The sequence below is a fragment of the Anolis carolinensis genome, chromosome 4, assembly GCF_035594765.1.
Source record: "Anolis carolinensis isolate JA03-04 chromosome 4, rAnoCar3.1.pri, whole genome shotgun sequence".
Taxonomy (NCBI): domain Eukaryota; kingdom Metazoa; phylum Chordata; class Lepidosauria; order Squamata; family Dactyloidae; genus Anolis; species Anolis carolinensis.
In genome coordinates this window covers 250,541,943-250,560,588 of record NC_085844.1, presented here as the reverse complement: position 1 = coordinate 250,560,588, position 18,646 = coordinate 250,541,943, and the positions used below count along the sequence as shown (strand labels likewise).

Sequence of the window (18,646 nt, the reverse complement as noted above, 5' to 3'; positions counted from 1 at the left end):
GATTGTGTTGTACTGGACCTCACCAGAAAACAGCTGCAGTGTTTTTCAATTGTGATCCGTTTTCTGCACCAACAAAGCTTCTGTTGTAGTAATTGTCCCAGTATTCAGCACCAAAGGAGCCCTTGGAAAGACTGGACGGACATTCCATATCCAGCTTTCTATGCGGCACAACAGGAAGAGTTTCCTCCCATATAAAGGATATTTTTTGGGGAAATCAGCAAGATTGATGCACGGAAAATACTACCTCTTGCCCTTCCTCTCTCGTGGGGGACAACTGCCCTGCATCGTCAGCATCTGCACAAAGGAAAACATTTAAGTTCAATTAGAAGAAATCAAGGATGTCCTGCTATATCTTCTCACACCTCAATTTGGGGTGCATCTAGAATGCAGAATTAATGCAGAAGAGAATGACTTTAATTGCTGTGGCTTATTGCTATGGAATCCTGGGAGTTGTAGTTTTCCAAGTTCTTGAGTCGTACCGTGTTTCCCCGAAAATAAGACAGTGTCTTATATTAATTTTTGCTCCCAAAGATGCTCTAGGTCTTATTTTCAGGGGATGTCTTATTTTTCCATGTAGAAGAATTCACATTTATTGTTGAACAAAAAAATGAACATTTATTATATACTGTACAGTAGTTGTCATCATAAACCAGCATAACCAGACAAACTGTGAATCCTATCAAGAATTTCTTGTTACTACCAAAATATTTCCATGTACAACACTTTATGGTACGTACATTTACCGATCCTGCATGCTCTGGTATTCTGTTCGGTGGGCATGCTTCCAAACACAAACTTTTCTAGGTCTTACTTTCAGGGGAGGCCTTATATTTAGCAATTCAGCAAAACCTCTACTAGGTCTTATTTTCTGGGGATCTTATTTTAGGGGAAACAGGGTATCAGATAGAGGGCTGGTTCCTCAACAAACTACGACTCTCAAAATTACGCAATGCTTCATCAAACTACAATTCCCACAGGATCCCACAGATGCTTCCCCAAAATACAACACCCAAGACTCCACAGACGCTTCCCCAAACTACAACTCCCAGGATTCCACAGATGCTTCACCAAACTATAATACCCAAGACTCCACAGACGCTTGCCCAAACTACAACTCCCAGGATTCCACAGATGCTTCACCAAACTATAATACCCAAGACTCCACAGACGCTTGCCCAAACTACAACTCCCAGGATTCCACAGATGCTTCACCAAACTACAACTCCCAGGATCCACATCATTGAGCCAGGGCAGATAAAGTAAGGTCCAATTGCATTAATACATTACAGATGCGCCCCAATATTACCTTATTTTGCAGTGCTCGAACTTTTTGCATGTTTTTACCTACATGTCCTGTTAAAGCCATCGACGCACAATACATTTTAACGTGTTTAATGACTTAACGAAAGAAAAAGTATTTAAAAGATTGCATTCATCTTGTAATGCATTTGCGCTGTTTTAACCTGCATCGCCTCATATTTATTGTTAGCCGCCTTGAGTCCCAATAACAGAGGAATAAAGTGGATTAAAAATAAGGAAATTGAAAACATTTTTTTAAAAAGCAATCTTGATTTGGCAGATTGATACCGGGGATAGCATTTTACTCCGCTATTATGTCTACCTGGCTTCTTCCTCTTCCCTTTGACATCCAGATTGGCATTGGCTTTCTCCTCGGCGGATTCGTCGTCGCTTATGTTGATCAAGATCACCTCGTCTTCGCTGTCCGTATCACTGAGAACCCGCTTCTTCCTTTTCATGTTAACCTGCAAAGAGAGACGTCCAGGATGTTTGGTCAACTATCTGACATCATGGGTGGTTCAGTAGTCTGGAATCCTATTATTTGTAGTTTGCCAAGGCAGAGATGCTAAAGCCCTTGTAAAACTACAACTCCCATGCCTCCATAACACTGAGCCATGGCAGTTAAAGTGATGTCAAGCTGAATTACTGTATATACTCGAATATAAGCCGACTCGAATATAAGCAGATGCATCTAATTTTACCACAAAAATGTCAGAGCAGTTTGCTAGGCACACACGCAGCAGAAGTCGCTGACAAGGAAGCTCTGGATAAATAACGATGCTGCAGTCTTCAGTTATCTATCAAAAGTTTACTTACGAACGGAAATCTCACAAGACGATACACAGCTCTCATGCAGGCACACTCGGGAAGGGACAGAGAGAAAAGATAGGAAGCAGAGGGCTATTTATCTCTGTCTCTGCTGTCTGATGCAATCCAAGTTAACCCCTTTACACACTGGCATAGTAAGCAGCACACAGTGTATGATGCAATCTCCAACACACATTGCACAACCATGACTCAATTACATTTAAACAACTCTATATACAATCATTCCCATGTCGACAAAAAAATTGGGAAATCATTGACTCAAGTATAAGCCGAGGGTGGGAAATTTCAGAAATAAAAATAAATACCAAAAAATTACATTAATCGAGGCATCAGTAGGTTAAAAGTTTTTGAATATTTACATCAAGCTCTAATCTAAGATAAGACTGTCTAACTCTGATTAAATCATTATTCTCATCTTCTTCAATGTAAATGTGCTTATGTATCCTTTTAATAATACAGTAGAGTCTCATTTATCCAACATAAACAGGCCGGCAGAACGTTGGATAAGCGAATATGTTGGATAATAAGTAGAGATTAAGGAAAAGCCTATTAAACATCAAATTAGGTTATGATTTTACAAATGAAGCACCAAAACATCATGTTATACAACAAATTTGACAGAAAAAGTAGTTCATTACACAGTAATGCTATGTAGTAATTACTGTATTTATGAATTTAGCACCAAAATATCACAATGCATTGAAAATATTGACTACAAAAATACCTCACAACCTCTGAGGATGCCTGCCCCATAGATGTGGGTGAAACGTCAGAAGAGAATGCTTCTGGGACATGGCCAGACAGCTCGGTTCTTTCTCCCACCCTGGACATAATTCCACAGATATATAAACCCCACTTGTCTAGTTTCCAACAGACTTCACAACTTCTGAGGATGCCTGCCATAGATGTGGGTGAAACGTCAGGAGGGAATGCTTCTGGAACATAGCCATACAGCCCTGAAAACCCACAGCAACTCATGATTGTCTGCTTTGATAATCTAGATTATATGGCAGTGTAGAAGGGTCCCCACGTTTTCCCCTCAATGCTCCAACTCCAAGTGAGTCCAGTTCTTAACCTGTCCTTGGAAAACATAGCACTGTTCAGCAGTGGGAACTGGAGAATCTCTTTCCCTGGAAGATTTTAAGCAGAGGCTGGATGGCCATCTGTCGGGAGTGCTTTTGTGATCTTCCTGCCTGTGTTGATCTGGATGGCCCTTGTAATCTCTTCCAATTCTTAGATTCTATGACTTGGTGCCGGAATGTCGTAAAGAATCATAGCACTGAAAGAGACCACAACGAGAACAAATCCCCGCCATGTAGAAAAATACAATCTAAGCCCTCTTGACAGATGGACATCCAACCTCTGCTTAATTACCTCCAGAGAAGGAAGGAGACTCCACTGGAATCCCAGGAAGCATAATAATAATATAATAATGATAATGATGATGATAATAACAACAACAACAACAACAACAACAACATTGCATGGGAAAATTGCATTTGCATTGACAAAATTGAAGGAAATGCTGATAAGGAGAAGACCTGGTTATGGCTCACGAATGGGACCCTGAAGAAGGAGACAGAAGGCCTGATCCTTGCAGCCCAGGAGCAAGACATCAGAACAAAGGCCATTAAGGCCAAGATCGAAAAATCAGCTGATGACCCAAAATGCAGACTGTGCAAGGAAACCGACGAAACCATTGATCATATCCTCAGCTGCTGTAAGAAAATCGCACAGACAGACTACAAACAGAGGCACAACCATGTGGCCCAAATGATTCATTGGAACTTATGCCTCAAGTACCACCTCTCAGCAGTAAAGAACTGGTGGGATCACAAACCTGCAAAGGTCATGGAAAATGAAAACACAAAGATACTGTGGGACTTCCGAATCCAGACTGACAAAGTTCTGGAACAACACACCAGACATCACAGTTGTGGAAAAGAACAAGGTTTGGATCATTGATGTTGCCATCCCAGGTGACAGTCGCATTGAGGAAAAACAACAGGAAAAACTCAGCCGCTATCAGGACCTCAAGATTGAACTTCAAAGACTCTGGCAGAAACCAGTGCAGGTGGTCCCGGTGGTGATCGGCACATTAGGTGCCGTGCCAAAAGATCTTAGCCGGCATTTGGAAACAATAGACATTGACAAAATCACCATCTGCCAACTGCAAAAGGCCACCCTGCTGGGATCTGCGCGCATCATCCGAAAATACATCACACAGTCCTAGACACTTGGGAAGTGTTTGACTTGTGATTTTGTGATATGAAATCCAGCATATCTATCTTGTTTGCTGTGTCATGCAATAAAATAATAATAATAATAATAATAATAATAATAATAATAATAATAATAATCTATATATATAAAAGAGTGATGGCATCACGGCGACCCACAAAACAACAAACTACAGGCCCCCCCAACCTCGAAATTTGACAACACAACCCATCATCCACGCCTCTAGGTTGATACAACAAAAAGAAAAGAAAAATAAAGTCCTAATTAGAGAGAGGAATAATTGCTTTTATCCAATTGCTGCCAGTTAGAAGGCTAAGCTCCTCCAACTTGGTCTCCTAGCAACCCAATAAAAAATAATAAAAAACACTAAAAAATTGATACAATAAAATACTATAATAACAGAAAATAACTAAAAATAATACAAGAAAATAATAAAATATAATAAATAAAAATATAACTTACAATAAAATTAATTAAAAATGCAAATAACGTCAAATAAAAATTACGCAACAATTTTTAACCAATACCACCACCACTTTGCCACAGCAACGTGTGGCCGGGCACAGCTAGTAATAATAATAATAATAATACAATGTCATTGTGCTAATAATAATAACTTTATTTTTATATCCCGCCCTATCTCCCCGAAGGGACTCAAGGTGGCATATTCCGCTGTTGAACAGATCTAGTTCTGAAGAAATTCTTCCTAATCTCATTTCCTGGCATGTGAATCCGATCCTCCCTCCTGCATTCCAGTCCCCTTCCTTTGAGCACAAAACAAAGGGATGAACAAAAGAAGGGAAAGAAAGAGAAAGAGGCCCCTTTGTGTCTGGCTCCTGCCATGGGGATGATGATGTGCAGGACCCAAACACATCACCTGCCAGGGTTCCTGTCTGGACACGCTGCACCTCCCTGGAAACACAAGGACCTGGAAAGCCTCCCTGGCTTTCAGAAGAAGCTGAGAGTTCATTGTATTGTCAAAGGCTTTCATGATGAAAACCACTGGGTTGATGTGAGAGTTTTGGGCTGGATGGTTATGTTTCAGCAGCATTCTGACCTAACATTTCGCCTGCATCTGTGGCTGGAGATTTCAACCAGAGATTTCAACTACAACAGTGTCAGGACCCAGGCTGCAGAGCTCCAATAACCATGCGCAGAGACCAGAATCTATCTAATATCTTTATTATAGAAATATATAAAGTCAATAAAAACAAGTGAAGAATATAGTTCAGAAGCAGACCTTTCAGGAAAGGCCAAATATAGTCCAGAAATGTATTGTCCAATATAAGATATTAGAGTTCAAAGTTTTAATCCACTTGACCGAAACACACACTTTGCCAAGCAATAGTGTGGGGAAATGACAGGGTCCTTAAAATCCAAAGTAGCTTGACAACAAGGCTGGAAAATAGACTTGATTCTTGGCTAAATCAAAACTTGAAACAAGGCAAACATGAAACATGAATTGAGTCCAGAGAAGTCCGTGAAACAAGGCTAGGCTGGAAACTTGATCCGTGAAACAAGACAAGGCTGAAAATTCGATCCAGGAAACAGGGAACTGGGGTACGTAGTCCACACACGATCTCTCTCCTCAAGCTGAACAAATTGACTCCGCAAGGTTCCCCTTGCGGCAAAACCCCTATATAGGATCTTGTTTTCCCGCCAATAGAACACTTTCCCTGGAGAACAAGAAGTGAAACCCAAACTGTGTCCAGATGCATGACTCCTTAGAATTTCCCAAGGGAAGCAGACTTAATCAGCTAATTGTCTGGCAGCGATTCTGAGGCTCCGGCGATTAGCCTCCCTGGCTCCTCTATCTCTATTATAATTGTCCTTTCAGGAAAACGGGGGAGAATTCTGCCCAAGGCTTGTTTGGTTAACTTCCTGAGGACAAACATCCTCCAGGTGGAGAGGCTCCGATTCAAGCTGAACCGGTGGAAATCCCAAATTTTCCTCCTCATCTGCCACAATAGCACTAGGAACGGGACTACAAGGCCCATGAGACATCACAAACAGAAGACTTGACGAACCAAAATGGACACAGAATATTGTTTGAGAAAACAGAAATGCTGGACCACTGTAACAACCATTATGTCAGACTACACAAAGAAGTCATTGAAATCAACAAGCATGTGGACAATTTCAACAAAAAGGAGGAAGGCATGGAAATGAACCAAATCTGGTTCAGGTCACAAGTACATCTGGTGGGGACGAGACAGAGGGCCTTTTCGGTGGTGGCCTCCCACCTTTGGAACGCCCTCCCCAAAGAGATAAGACTAGCCTCTTCAATAAAATCTTTTCGTAGGGACCTGAAAACTTGGTTGGTGGTTTCAACAGGTTTTTGGAAATGATTAATCTGAAGCCCTAGATACCACTTTGGCCATTAAATGGTAGCTTTGGGTCCAAATTGGCTTTTGGAAGTGATTATTCTGCAACTCTATAGATGCCACCCTGGTCACTACATGACTCCTGTTCTGCACTTTACCTGCTCCTTTTGATTCTGTTATGGGGTTTGTTTTTATTAGTTTTACCTGATAGTAGGTTGAAGTGGTGTAATCCTGGCCTAGGTTCCTTGCTATTAGTCACACTTCACCGCTGGCTTTATGTTTATCTTTATTTTATTTATTTATTTACAGCATTTATATTCCGTCCTTCTCACCCCGAAGGGGACTCAGGGCGGATCACATTACACATATAGGCAAACATTCAATGCCTTTTAACATAGAACAAAGACAAGACAAACATAGGCTCTGAGCGGGCCTCGAACTCATGACCTCCCGGTCAGAGTGATTCATTGCAGCTGGTTGCAGCTGGCTTGCTCTCCAGCCTGCGCCACAGCCCGGGCCCTTTACTACGTGAGTCGTCCTCTGGCCCATACTGCCATCTTGTCTGATCTAGATATTATACCCATTGGTTGTAGAATCACCCAATGGAGCAATTTGCAGTTACTGTTATTAATGTTTCTACATTTTTTTAAATGTTGGAATTTTAATTAATGTTTGAGTTATTAGCTGTTATATTGGTTTGTTATATCTTGTATGATGTAGGTGTATTGAATGTTTTACTATGCGTAAACCGCTCTGAGTCCCCATGGGAGATAAGAGCGGTATATAAATAAAGTTTGTTGTTGGATTTAAAAAATGCCAGAATCAAGACAGTAAATAAAGAACACCACTCAGAATTCCAGGGAATTCCAGACAAGAAACAATCAAGTGCCAGTTAACACCTCCCAAACAGCGGATGCCTCCAGACAACAAAGGCCAGACTACCTCAATGCAAACATGCTCACTGATTGACAATGCAGCTTCATAGCTACTCAGTGATATTCAAGCTTGCTAATTGAAACATTCACACTTGCTTTAAACAGACAAGGGTTCTTCCTCCTACCCTGGACATTATTCCACATTTATATACGCACTCCACTTGCTTCACTGCCAGCAGACCTCTGAAAATGCTTGCCACAGATGCAGGTAACATTAGGAAAGAATGCTGCTGGAAGATGGCCACACAGCCTGAAAAACTCACAGCAACCCTGTGTATTTACTGCTAAGGTATCTGACCCAAAAACGCCATGTCCATTTGTTGAGCACAAGGCTGAGCATGGACCCTTCATTTACAACAAAAGACCATAAAGAGAAAGAGATTTTCCCAGAGATGTAAACGAACATGCAGAAGAAATAGAAAAGGGGTCAAAATCACCAAAGAGGAACTCAACCCAGCAGCAAGCACGTGTAGAGAGAAAGCTAGAAAAGTCAAAAAGCGAAGGAATGAGCTAAGGCTTAAAGAGGTTAAAAGCAATAGAAAGGGCTTCTACAACCCTACTCTTGATCCACTTCCCCAGCCCTATGATGCTCTGTCACATTAACCTTTGCATAGCCCTTCAAAGATGCAACAGGTCTACTCTGAAGCTCTGGCCATTGGTATTTTAAACCCGTCTGATGGAGCAGGCTGAAACTAGATTTTAATGTTTGTGGTTGTGTTTAGATGGATTGTATGTTTTTAATTACATGAGGTTTGATTTTGTTGTATGGTCTCGATTTGGCCAACTGAATGTTTTGCCTTGTTGGAAACCACCCTGAGTCCTGTAAAGGACATAAATATAAATAAACTAGCTGTGCCCGGCCACGTGTTGCTGTGGCATTGTCTGGTGGTGTTGGTGAGAAATTGTTGAGTTAGTGGTGGTATTGAATGTCTGTTGTATGGTTGTCTTTATGTTTAGTATGCACACTGAGGTGGATTATATGGCAGTGTGGAGTCAAGATAATCCAGTTCAAAGCAGATAATATAAGATTCTAAATGGGTCATATAGCTGTGTGGAAGGGCCTTGAGTCTACACTGCCATATAATCCAGTTCAAATCCGATAATCTGTGGAAGAGGCCTAAGTGAGGCCTAACTGTGCCTGTCCCCTGGGCTGAGGAGGTTGCTAGGAGACCAAGTGGGCGGAGTTTAGCCTTCAAACTGGCAGCAATTGGATAAAAACTATTATACCTCTCCCTGTAATTCGGACTTTATTTTTCTTTTCTTTTTGTTGTATCAATCTAGAGCTGGGAATGATGGGTTGTGTTGTCAAATTTCGAGGTTGGGGGGCCTGTAGTTTTGTTGTTTTGTCCGCTGCCCTGATGCCATCACTCTTTTATATATATAGATTATAAATAAAGCTTTATTTTTTCTTTATTAATTATTATTATTATGGTGACCCCAGTGGTGCAGTGGGTTAAACCACTGAGCTGCTGAACTTGCGAACCGAAAAGTCACAGGGTTCGAATCCGGGGAGCGGAGTGAGTCCCCACTGTTAGCTCCAGCTTCTGCCAACCTAGCAGTTCGAAAACATGTAAATGTGAGTAGATCAATAGATATCGCTCTGGCAGGAAGGTAATGGCACTCCATGCAGTCATGCTGGCCACATGACTGTGGAGGTGTTTATGGACAACGCCGGCTCTTCACAACAATCATATGATATTCTGCATCAAATGAACCCTTGGAAAGGATGGAAATGCACCATTCTGGAGAAGGGACACCCTAAAAGCAACCTCACATGTGGCACAGCTAGTACCGTTTTGATTCCATACAGAATGTGTCCGCACCTGCATTTCGGGAAGGAAGAAACGAGAAGGCACAACTGCACAAAGATCTCACCTCCTGCCATTTCTTTGGGGATCCTGGAATCTCGTCCGTCTTTTCCTCTGTCTTAGAAGACAGTTGCTCTGCATCGCTGGAATCTGCACAAAAAGATGAGAAACAATCAAAAAAAGGTCTTCTGGTTACTTCTCTTCCCTTCATGATTTGGGTGCATCTATACTGGAGAATTAATACAGTCTGACACCACTTTAACTTCCACGGCTCAGTGCCATGCAACCCTGGGATCTGCAGTTTTCCAAGATATTGGAAACTACAATTGAGCCATGGAGTTAAAGTCAAATTGCATTTATTCTACTGTATGTTTTTAGCCAAACATCCTTTTAAAGTCAGCCCTTTGCATCCATGGATTCTACCCTCCAAAGCTTGCATAGTTTTACCACCTTGTAATATTTTTATGTCTAATGTCTTAATTGATTTTTTTATTTTTGTAGTCACATTTTGACAGTTGCATCTGTCAAGTAGGAAATTTAGGTACCGCTTTATGCGGGGAAGCTAATTTAACAAATTTACAACACCATAACATTGCCAACAGCATGTGGAAGGAATGAGGAAGTAATACCATCAAGGACTCGGTGTCACAAGTGGACGGTGAAGCAGCAGCTCCCCCATTGGCCGGAATCGATCATACTCTCATGAAGCCAGAAGCTGGAAAATGTTAAATTGCCTCTGTGTCTGTCTATATGTTGTATGTCTAATGGCATTGAATGTTTGCCATGTATATGTGTATGTTGTAATCCGGCATGAGTCCCCCTCGGGGTGAGAAGGGCAGAATATAAATACTGTAAATAAATAAATTGTGGAAACAAGGATTGGAGATAAGGCTTCAGTGGAGACCCCTTTTATTTATTTACTAGCTTGAGTACCCAGCGGTGCCTGGGTTATTTGAAAAAGGCATTACTTTGGGGTGTTACGTAACATCATTTAGTTAATTAGTAACACTATTTATTAGAAAAGGCCAGTCTTTGGTTTCATTTTTTTATGAATGCTCCCATTTGAAAATACATAAGAGTCTCACTTATCCAACATAAACAGGCCGGCAGAACGTTGGCTAAGCGAAAATGTTGGATAATAAGGAGGAATTAAGGAAAAGCCTATTACACATCAAATTAGGTTATGACTTTACAAATAAAACATCATGTTTAACTACAAATTTGACAGAAAAAGTAGTTCAATACGCAGTAATGCTATGTAGTAATTACTATATTTACGAATTTAGCACCAAAATACAGTAGAGTCTCACTTATCCAACGTTCTGGATTATCCAATGCATTTTTGCAGTCAATGTTTTCAAAACATCGTGATATTTTGGTGCTAAATTCGTAAATACAGTAATTACTACACAGTGTTACTGCGTATTGAACTACTTTTTCTGCCAAATTTGTTGTATAACACAATGTTTTGGTGCTTAATTTGTAAAATCATAACCTAATTTGATGTTTAATAGGCTTTTCCTTCATCTCTCCTTATTATCCAACATATTCACTTATCCAACATTCTGCCAGCCTGTTTACATTGGATAAGCGAGACTCTACTGTATATTGAAAACATTGAGTAAAAAAACATTGGCTACTGACAAATTGACCTCAGATAAAGATAGAATTGCATAAAATGAACTTACAGTAACAACATTGTCGGAAATTAAATCAATAAAAAGTTCAATCCTTCCTGCCTAGAGAGACAGCTGTGGATCGGGGTGGGAGGCAAACTGTGTTGGATAATCCAAAACATTGGATAAGCGAGAGTTGGATAAGTGAGACTGTACTGTAACTACAATTCCCAGAATCATGGGTCAATCCTTCCCAAACCCAGTCTGTATGCACAGCTGGCCATGTTGGGTCTGTGTGCCAAGTTTGGTCCAGCTGGGTTCAGTGCTCTCTGGATAAGGATGAACTACAACTCCCAGAGGAAGTGGGTGGGATCATGCAAATTCCACACCAATGGAGAGAGAAAGGAACCCTGGGATGTGGCACTCACAATAACCTGCAATGTCACTGGAGGGAAGGCCATCGGTATGTCCTACGTGGTAAAAGTTATAGCTCTTTGTGGAAGTGGGAGTCTGTGCAAGTGGACACCTCCGACGCATACACATATGCGCATTTTTCACTTTTATTATAGCGCAGTGTGTTAAAGCGCTGAGCTGCTGAACTTCCAGACCGAAAGGTCACAGATTCGAATCTGGGAAGCAGAGTGAGCGCCCGCTGTTAGCCCCAACTTCTGCCAACCTAGCAGTTCAAAAACATGCAAATGTGAGTAGATCAATAGGTACTGCTCGGGGGGGAGGTAATAGCACTCCATGCAGTCATGCCAGCCACATGTCCTTGGAGGTGTCTATGGACAATGCCGACTCTTCAGCTTAGAAATGGAAATGAGCATCAACCCAGAGTCAGATACGTCAGGGGAAACCTTTACCTTTACAGTAGAGTCTCACTTATCCAACACTCGCTTATCCAACATTCTGGATTATCCAATGCATTTTTGTAGTCAATGTTTTCAATACATAGTGATATTTTGGTGTTAAATTTGTAAATACAGTAATTACTACATAGCATTACTGCGTATTGAACTACTTTTTCTGTCAAATTTGTTGTATAACATGATGTTTTGGTGCTTAATTTGTAAAATCATAACCTAATTTGATGTTTAATAGGCTTTTCCTTAATCCCTCCTTATTATCCAAGATATTCGCTTATCCAACGTTCTGCCAGCCAGTTTACGCTGGATAAGCGACTCTCCTGTATTTAAATATTATGTGTATAAATATAAATTAATTTATATTTACTATATTTATATTTTTCTCTCTCTCACCCCGCAAGGCTTTCCCCCATGATAATACAGTAGAGTCTCACTTATCCAACATAAATGGGCTGGCAGAATGTTGGATAAGCGAATATGTTGGATAATAAGGAGGCATTAAGGAAAAGCCTATTAAACATCAAATTAGGTTATGATTTTACAAATTAAGCACCAAAACATCATGTTATACAACAAATTTGACTGAAAAAGTAGTTCAATACGCAGTAATGCTATGTAGTAATTACTGCATTTACGAATTTAGCACCAAAATATCACGATGTATTGAAAACACTGACTACAAAAATGTGTTGGATAATCCAGAACATTGGATAAGCGAGTGTTGGCTAAGTGAGATTCTACTGTAACATAACACTTTCAAGAGTGGATTTCCCTTCCAAAGGATAGATTTATATTTTGTTGTCTCAGCCCCGATCTTAACTAGGAGTCACTTGTCAGATGTGTATAATTTGGGGAATGCCTATATTTTTAAAAAAGTGATGAAATGACTCTTCAGCTCCTCTGAAGAAGAGGTACCTGGTTTCTTCCTCTTCCCTTTGACATCCAAAGCAGCATTGGCTTTGTCCTCTGACGGATCCCCGCAGTTTCCGTTGACCAAGACCACCGTCTCCTCGCTGTCCATTGCCCAGCACACTCGCTTTTCTTTTTTCATGTTGATCTGCAAGAGAGAGGTCAAATTGCATTCATTCTATAGTGTAGATCAAGCATGGGCAAACTTGGACCTTGCAGGTGTTTTGGACTTCAACTCCCATCATTCCTAACAGCCTCAGGCCCTTTCCTTTTCCCCATCCGCCGCTTAAGGGAGTTGAAGTCCAAAACACCTGCAAGGTCCAAGTTTGCCCATGGCTGGTGCCAAAAAGGCTCTAGAAAAATGCATCCAAAAAGTTTCCCTTCAGAACCGTCTGGGAATGCCCCTTTCATCCCCGCAAAGCATCGCTTGATGTCTGGTTCATGAAAAGGTGAGCACACCTGTCCTCCGACAAAACATTGTGCACTTTCCCAGGCCTTTCTTCCTTTTCCAATGCCAAGTTTGTCATATCCCGCCCGTCAAAAACCTGTGGCTTTGAGGCCAGAATGGAGACAGGTGCATGCAAAGCCCAGATGCTAAGTTCAAAGAATAAAGAGAATAAACAGGTGTGTTTGCCCTCTTGAGAAGAAAGAGCTTCAAACGGAGAAAGCATCCAGCTCTCTTGCTCTGAAGCCTTCCGACGGCAAGGTTAGTAACTTTTCTCCATCTCCTAAACTACTCCATTCTTTAAATACATACAGATAAATGGAGAAAGCATCCAGCTCTATTGCTCTGAAGCCTTCCGGCGGCAGGGTTAGTAACTTTTCTCCATCTCCTAAACTACTCCATTCTTTCAATACATACAGATAAATGGAGAAAGCATCCAGCTCTATTGCTCTGAAGCCTTCCGGCGGCAGGGTTAGTAACTTTTCTCCATCTCCTAAACTACTCCATTCTTTCAATACATACAGATAAATGGAGAAAGCATCCAGCTCTATTGCTCTGAAGCCTTCCGGCGGCAAGGTTAGTAACTTTTCTCCATCTCCTAAACTACTCCATTCTTTCAATACATACAGATAAATGGAGAAAGCATCCAGCTCTATTGCTCTGAAGCCTTCCGGCGGCAAGGTTAGTAACTTTTCTCCATCTCCTAAACTACTCCATTCTTTCAATACATACAGATAAATGGAGAAAGCATCCAGCTCTATTGCTCTGAAGCCTTCCGGCGGCAAGGTTAGTAACTTTTCTCCATCTCCTAAACTACTCCGTTCTTTCAATACATACAGATAAATGGAGAAAGCATCCAGCTCTATTGCTCTGAAGCCTTCCGGCGGCAAGGTTAGTAACTTTTCTCCATCTCCTAAACTACTCCGTTCTTTAAATACATACAGATAAATGGAGAAAGCATCCAGCTCTATTGCTCTGAAGCCTTCCGGCGGCAGGGTTAGTAACTTTTCTCCATCTCCTAAACTACTCCATTCTTTCAATACATACAGATAAATGGAGAAAGCATCCAGCTCTATTGCTCTGAAGCCTTCCGGCGGCAGGGTTAGTAACTTTTCTCCGTCTCCTAAACTTCTCCATTCTTTAAATACATACAGATAAACGGAGAAAGCATCCAGCTCTATTGCTCTGAAGCCTTCCGGCGGCAGGGTTAGTAACTTTTCTCCGTCTCCTAAACTTCTCCATTCTTTAAATACATACAGATAAACGGAGAAAGCATCCAGCTCTATTGCTCTGAAGCCTTCCGGCGGCAGGGTTAGTAACTTTTCTCCGTCTCCTAAACTTCTCCATTCTTTAAATACATACAGATAAATGGAGAAAGCATCCAGCTCTATTGCTCTGAAGCCTTCCAGCGGCAAGGTCAGTAACTTTTCTCCATCTCCTAAACTACTCCATTCTTTCAATACATACAGATAAACGGAGAAAGCATCCAGCTCTATTGCTCTGAAGCCTTCCGGCGGCAAGGTTAGTAACTTTTCTCCATCTCCTAAACTACTCCATTCTTTCAATACATACAGATAAATGGAGAAAGCATCCAGCTCTATTGCTCTGAAGCCTTCCGGCGGCAAGGTTAGTAACTTTTCTCCATCTCCTAAACTACTCCATTCTTTCAATACATACAGATAAATGGAGAAAGCATCCAGCTCTATTGCTCTGAAGCCTTCCGGCGGCAGGGTTAGTAACTTTTCTCCATCTCCTAAACTACTCCATTCTTTCAATACATACAGATAAATGGAGAAAGCATCCAGCTCTATTGCTCTGAAGCCTTCCGGCGGCAAGGTTAGTAACTTTTCTCCATCTCCTAAACTACTCCATTCTTTCAATACATACAGATAAATGGAGAAAGCATCCAGCTCTATTGCTCTGAAGCCTTCCGGCGGCAGGGTTAGTAACTTTTCTCCATCTCCTAAACTACTCCATTCTTTCAATACATACAGATAAATGGAGAAAGCATCCAGCTCTATTGCTCTGAAGCCTTCCGGCGGCAAGGTTAGTAACTTTTCTCCATCTCCTAAACTACTCCATTCTTTCAATACAAATGACAACAGCAAGGCATTTCCAACCTGCTTTGTTTCTTCCCATGCAACATTTGGTCTCCCCAAAAAGATTTTTGGCAACTTGCAACGGATCCTAGGGAAATTTTGCATGGAACTCCAGGACCCTTTTTCACCAATGTTTCTCCCATTTCAGAGAGTTAATCCCATGCTTGAATGAGAGTGGTTATGGCAATGACAGTCATTCCTAAATTAGGTTTGTAGAAATAATAGTATGTAACTCAATTTTTGAGAGCCTCCGATAGCACAGCGGGCTAAATCACTGAGCGGCTGAACTTGCTGTCCAGAAGGTCGGTGGTTCGAATCTGGGGAGGGGTGTGGAATTATTATTATTATTATCATTATTATTATTGACAAAACAACATTGTATGACACAGCAAACAAGATAGATATGCTGGATTTAGTATCACAAAATCACAAATCGAACACTTCCCAAGTGTCTAGGACAATTTGGACAGAAAAACAAGAAAACTCATGACCATTCATCATTCACTGCACCCTAGCAGTGATGTTGACCGACTATATCTGCCTAGAAGATCAGGGGGCAGAGGACTCTTACAAGTAAAACAAGCAGTCAAAGAAGAAGAACATGCCCTGGCAGAATATGTCAAGCAAAGTGAAGAACCTGCTTTGATTGAAGTCAAAAATCAGAAACTCCTCAAAGCACAGCAGACAAAGAATCAGTACAAGAAAACCACACTACAAACTAGAGCTGACAGCTGGCACAACAAAACATTGCATGGAAAGTTCCTTGACAAAATTGAAGGAAAAGCTGACAAGGAGAAGACCTGGCTCTGGCTCACGAATGGGACCCTTAAGAAGGAGACAGAAGGCCTGATCCTTGCAGCCCAGGAGCAAGACATCAGAACAAAGGCAATTCAGGCCAAGATCGAAAAATCAGCTGATGACCCAAAATGCAGACTGTGCAAGGAAACCAACGAAACCATTGATCATATCCTCAGCTGCTGTAAGAAAATCGCACAGACAGACTACAAACAGAGGCACAACTATAATAATTATTATTATTAGTTATCCACCTCTCCTCACAGCTCAGGGTGCAAACAAAAATTAATTAAAACTGTTGTTTTCCAAATATTTTCTTTAAAATACCAGTAATATTATTTTTAAGGTTTTAAAACATATAAATATCAATGCCTCTTGCAGACCCAATGCACACAAAAACTAAACATTTGTTCATTTGATTTGCAAAATGGCAGTTGCAACTCCTATGACCCCATAGTATGGAGCAAGAAGTTAAGTGTTGTCAAAATGCATTAATTCTACTGTGCAGATGCATGGAGCTCCTGGTGGCACAGCAGATTAAACCACTGAGCTTATGAACTTGCTGACTAAAAGGTCAATGGTTCAAATCCGGGGAGTGGGGTGAGCTCCTGCTGTTAGCCCCAGCTCCTGCCAACCTAGCAGTTCGAAAACATGCAAATGTGAGTAGATCAATAGGTACTGCTTTTGCAGGAAGGTAACGGCGCTCCATGCAGTCATGCCGGCCACATGACCTTGGAGGTGTCTATGGAGAACGCCGGCTCTTCGGCTTAGAAATGGAAATGAGCACCAACCCCCAGAGTCGGACACAAATAGACTTAATGTCAGGGAAAAACCTAACTTAATACTACAGTAGAGTCTCACTTATCCAACATAAACGGGCCAGCAGAATGTTGGATAAGCAAATATGCTGGATAATAAGGAGGGATTAAAGAAAAGCCTATTACACATCAAATTAGGTTATGACTTTACAAATTAAGCACCAAAAATCATGTTGAACTACAAATTTGACAGTAAAAGTAGTTCAATACACAGTAATGCTACGTAGTAATTATTGTATTTACGAATTTAGCACCAAAATACAGTAGAGTCTCACTTATCCAACACTCACTTATCCAAGGTTCTGGATTATCCAACGCATTTTTGTAGTCAATGTTTTCAAAAAATCGTGATATTTTGGTGCTAAATTCGTAAATACAATAATTACTACATAACATTACTGCGTATTGAACTAATATTTCTGTCAAATTGGTTGTCTAACATGATGTTTTGGTGCTTAATTTGTAAAATCATAACCTAATTTGATGTTTAATAGCCTTTTCCTTAATTCCTCCTTATTATCCAACGTATTCACTTATCCAACGTCCTGCCGGCCTGTTTATGTTGGATAAGTGAGACTCTACTGTATCATGATGTATTGAAAACATTGACCACATGTTTTCGACAGGCTTTTTAGTTCTGTTGTTGATGTTTTAAAAGTTGCTTTTAGGATGTTTTTAAGATGTTTTTTAAAGATGTTTTTAAGATGTTTTTTTAAATTGTTGATTTTAGCCGGTTCTTGTAAGCCGCTCCAAGCCCTAGGGGAGTGGCGGCATATAAGTTTGAAAAATAAATAAATAAATAAATAAAAATGTGTTGGATAATCCAGAATGTTGGATAAGCGAGGCTTGGATAAATGAGACTCTACTGTATTTTTGTGCCTAGGTTATAAATGTCAAATCCTAACTGGTTCTATCATGCAAACATGGGAAAAGTTTATTAAACTGCCAAAACTTTGGGAAAAGTTTACTAAACTGCCAAAACTTTGGGAAAACTTTACTAAACTGCCAAAACTTTGGGAAAACTTTACTAAACTGCCAAAATTTTTGCAGGACATCCTGCTATAGCACATTTTGCTTTTGCTTTTCAATGAATATTTCATCAGAGTCTCAACCAAGTCAGCCACAAAAACAAAGTTTCTGGAGGATAACAGCTACTTTCAAAGGAAGGACCGCAGAATTAAACAGGAAACAACACTTTCAAACCAGGAACAGAAAATGTTTCAAATGTGGATACACAGTGGCATCCATGTGTCTGGATTCATTTTCATTGGGCTTGGCACAGATGGAAAAGGCATCATCAAGATATATATGTATGTGGAGAAGATATGGTTCAAAACAAGGTCTGTCCAGATGCTGTGAGTTTTTCCGGGCTGTTTGGTCATGTTCCGGAAGCATTCTCTCCTGACGTTTCGCCCACATCTATGGCAGGCAACCTCGGGCCCTTTCCTTTTCCCCCTCAGCTGCTTAAGCTTAAGCGGCTGAGGGGGAAAAGGAAAGGGCCCGAGGTTTCCTGCCATAGATGTGGGCGAAACGTCAGGAGAGAATGCTTCCGGAACATGGCAACACAACCCAAAGGCACACAACATGAATCAGCTTTGGCCATTTGGGAAACTAAATCCTTTCTAATAGTTACAAAGGCTTGTAACTATTGCCAACCCCCTTT

General features: G+C 40.9%; 1 protein-coding gene across 2 annotated transcripts in view; it reads right to left on the bottom strand.

Annotated features, from left to right (window-relative positions):
- dnmt3b (DNA methyltransferase 3 beta) overlaps positions 1-18,646 on the bottom strand; it is a 69,486-nt gene that overhangs the window by 36,917 nt on the left and 13,923 nt on the right. The window contains exons 2-5 of one of the 2 annotated variants that reach the window (XM_062977592.1): positions 12,833-12,974; positions 9,503-9,585; positions 1,622-1,763; positions 245-294 (exon numbers count right to left, since the gene is read on the bottom strand). In XM_062977592.1, the coding sequence (XP_062833662.1) occupies positions 245-294; positions 1,622-1,763; positions 9,503-9,585; positions 12,833-12,968 (411 nt within the window). In that variant the 5' untranslated portion in view covers positions 12,969-12,974. 2 annotated transcript variants of the gene reach the window in all.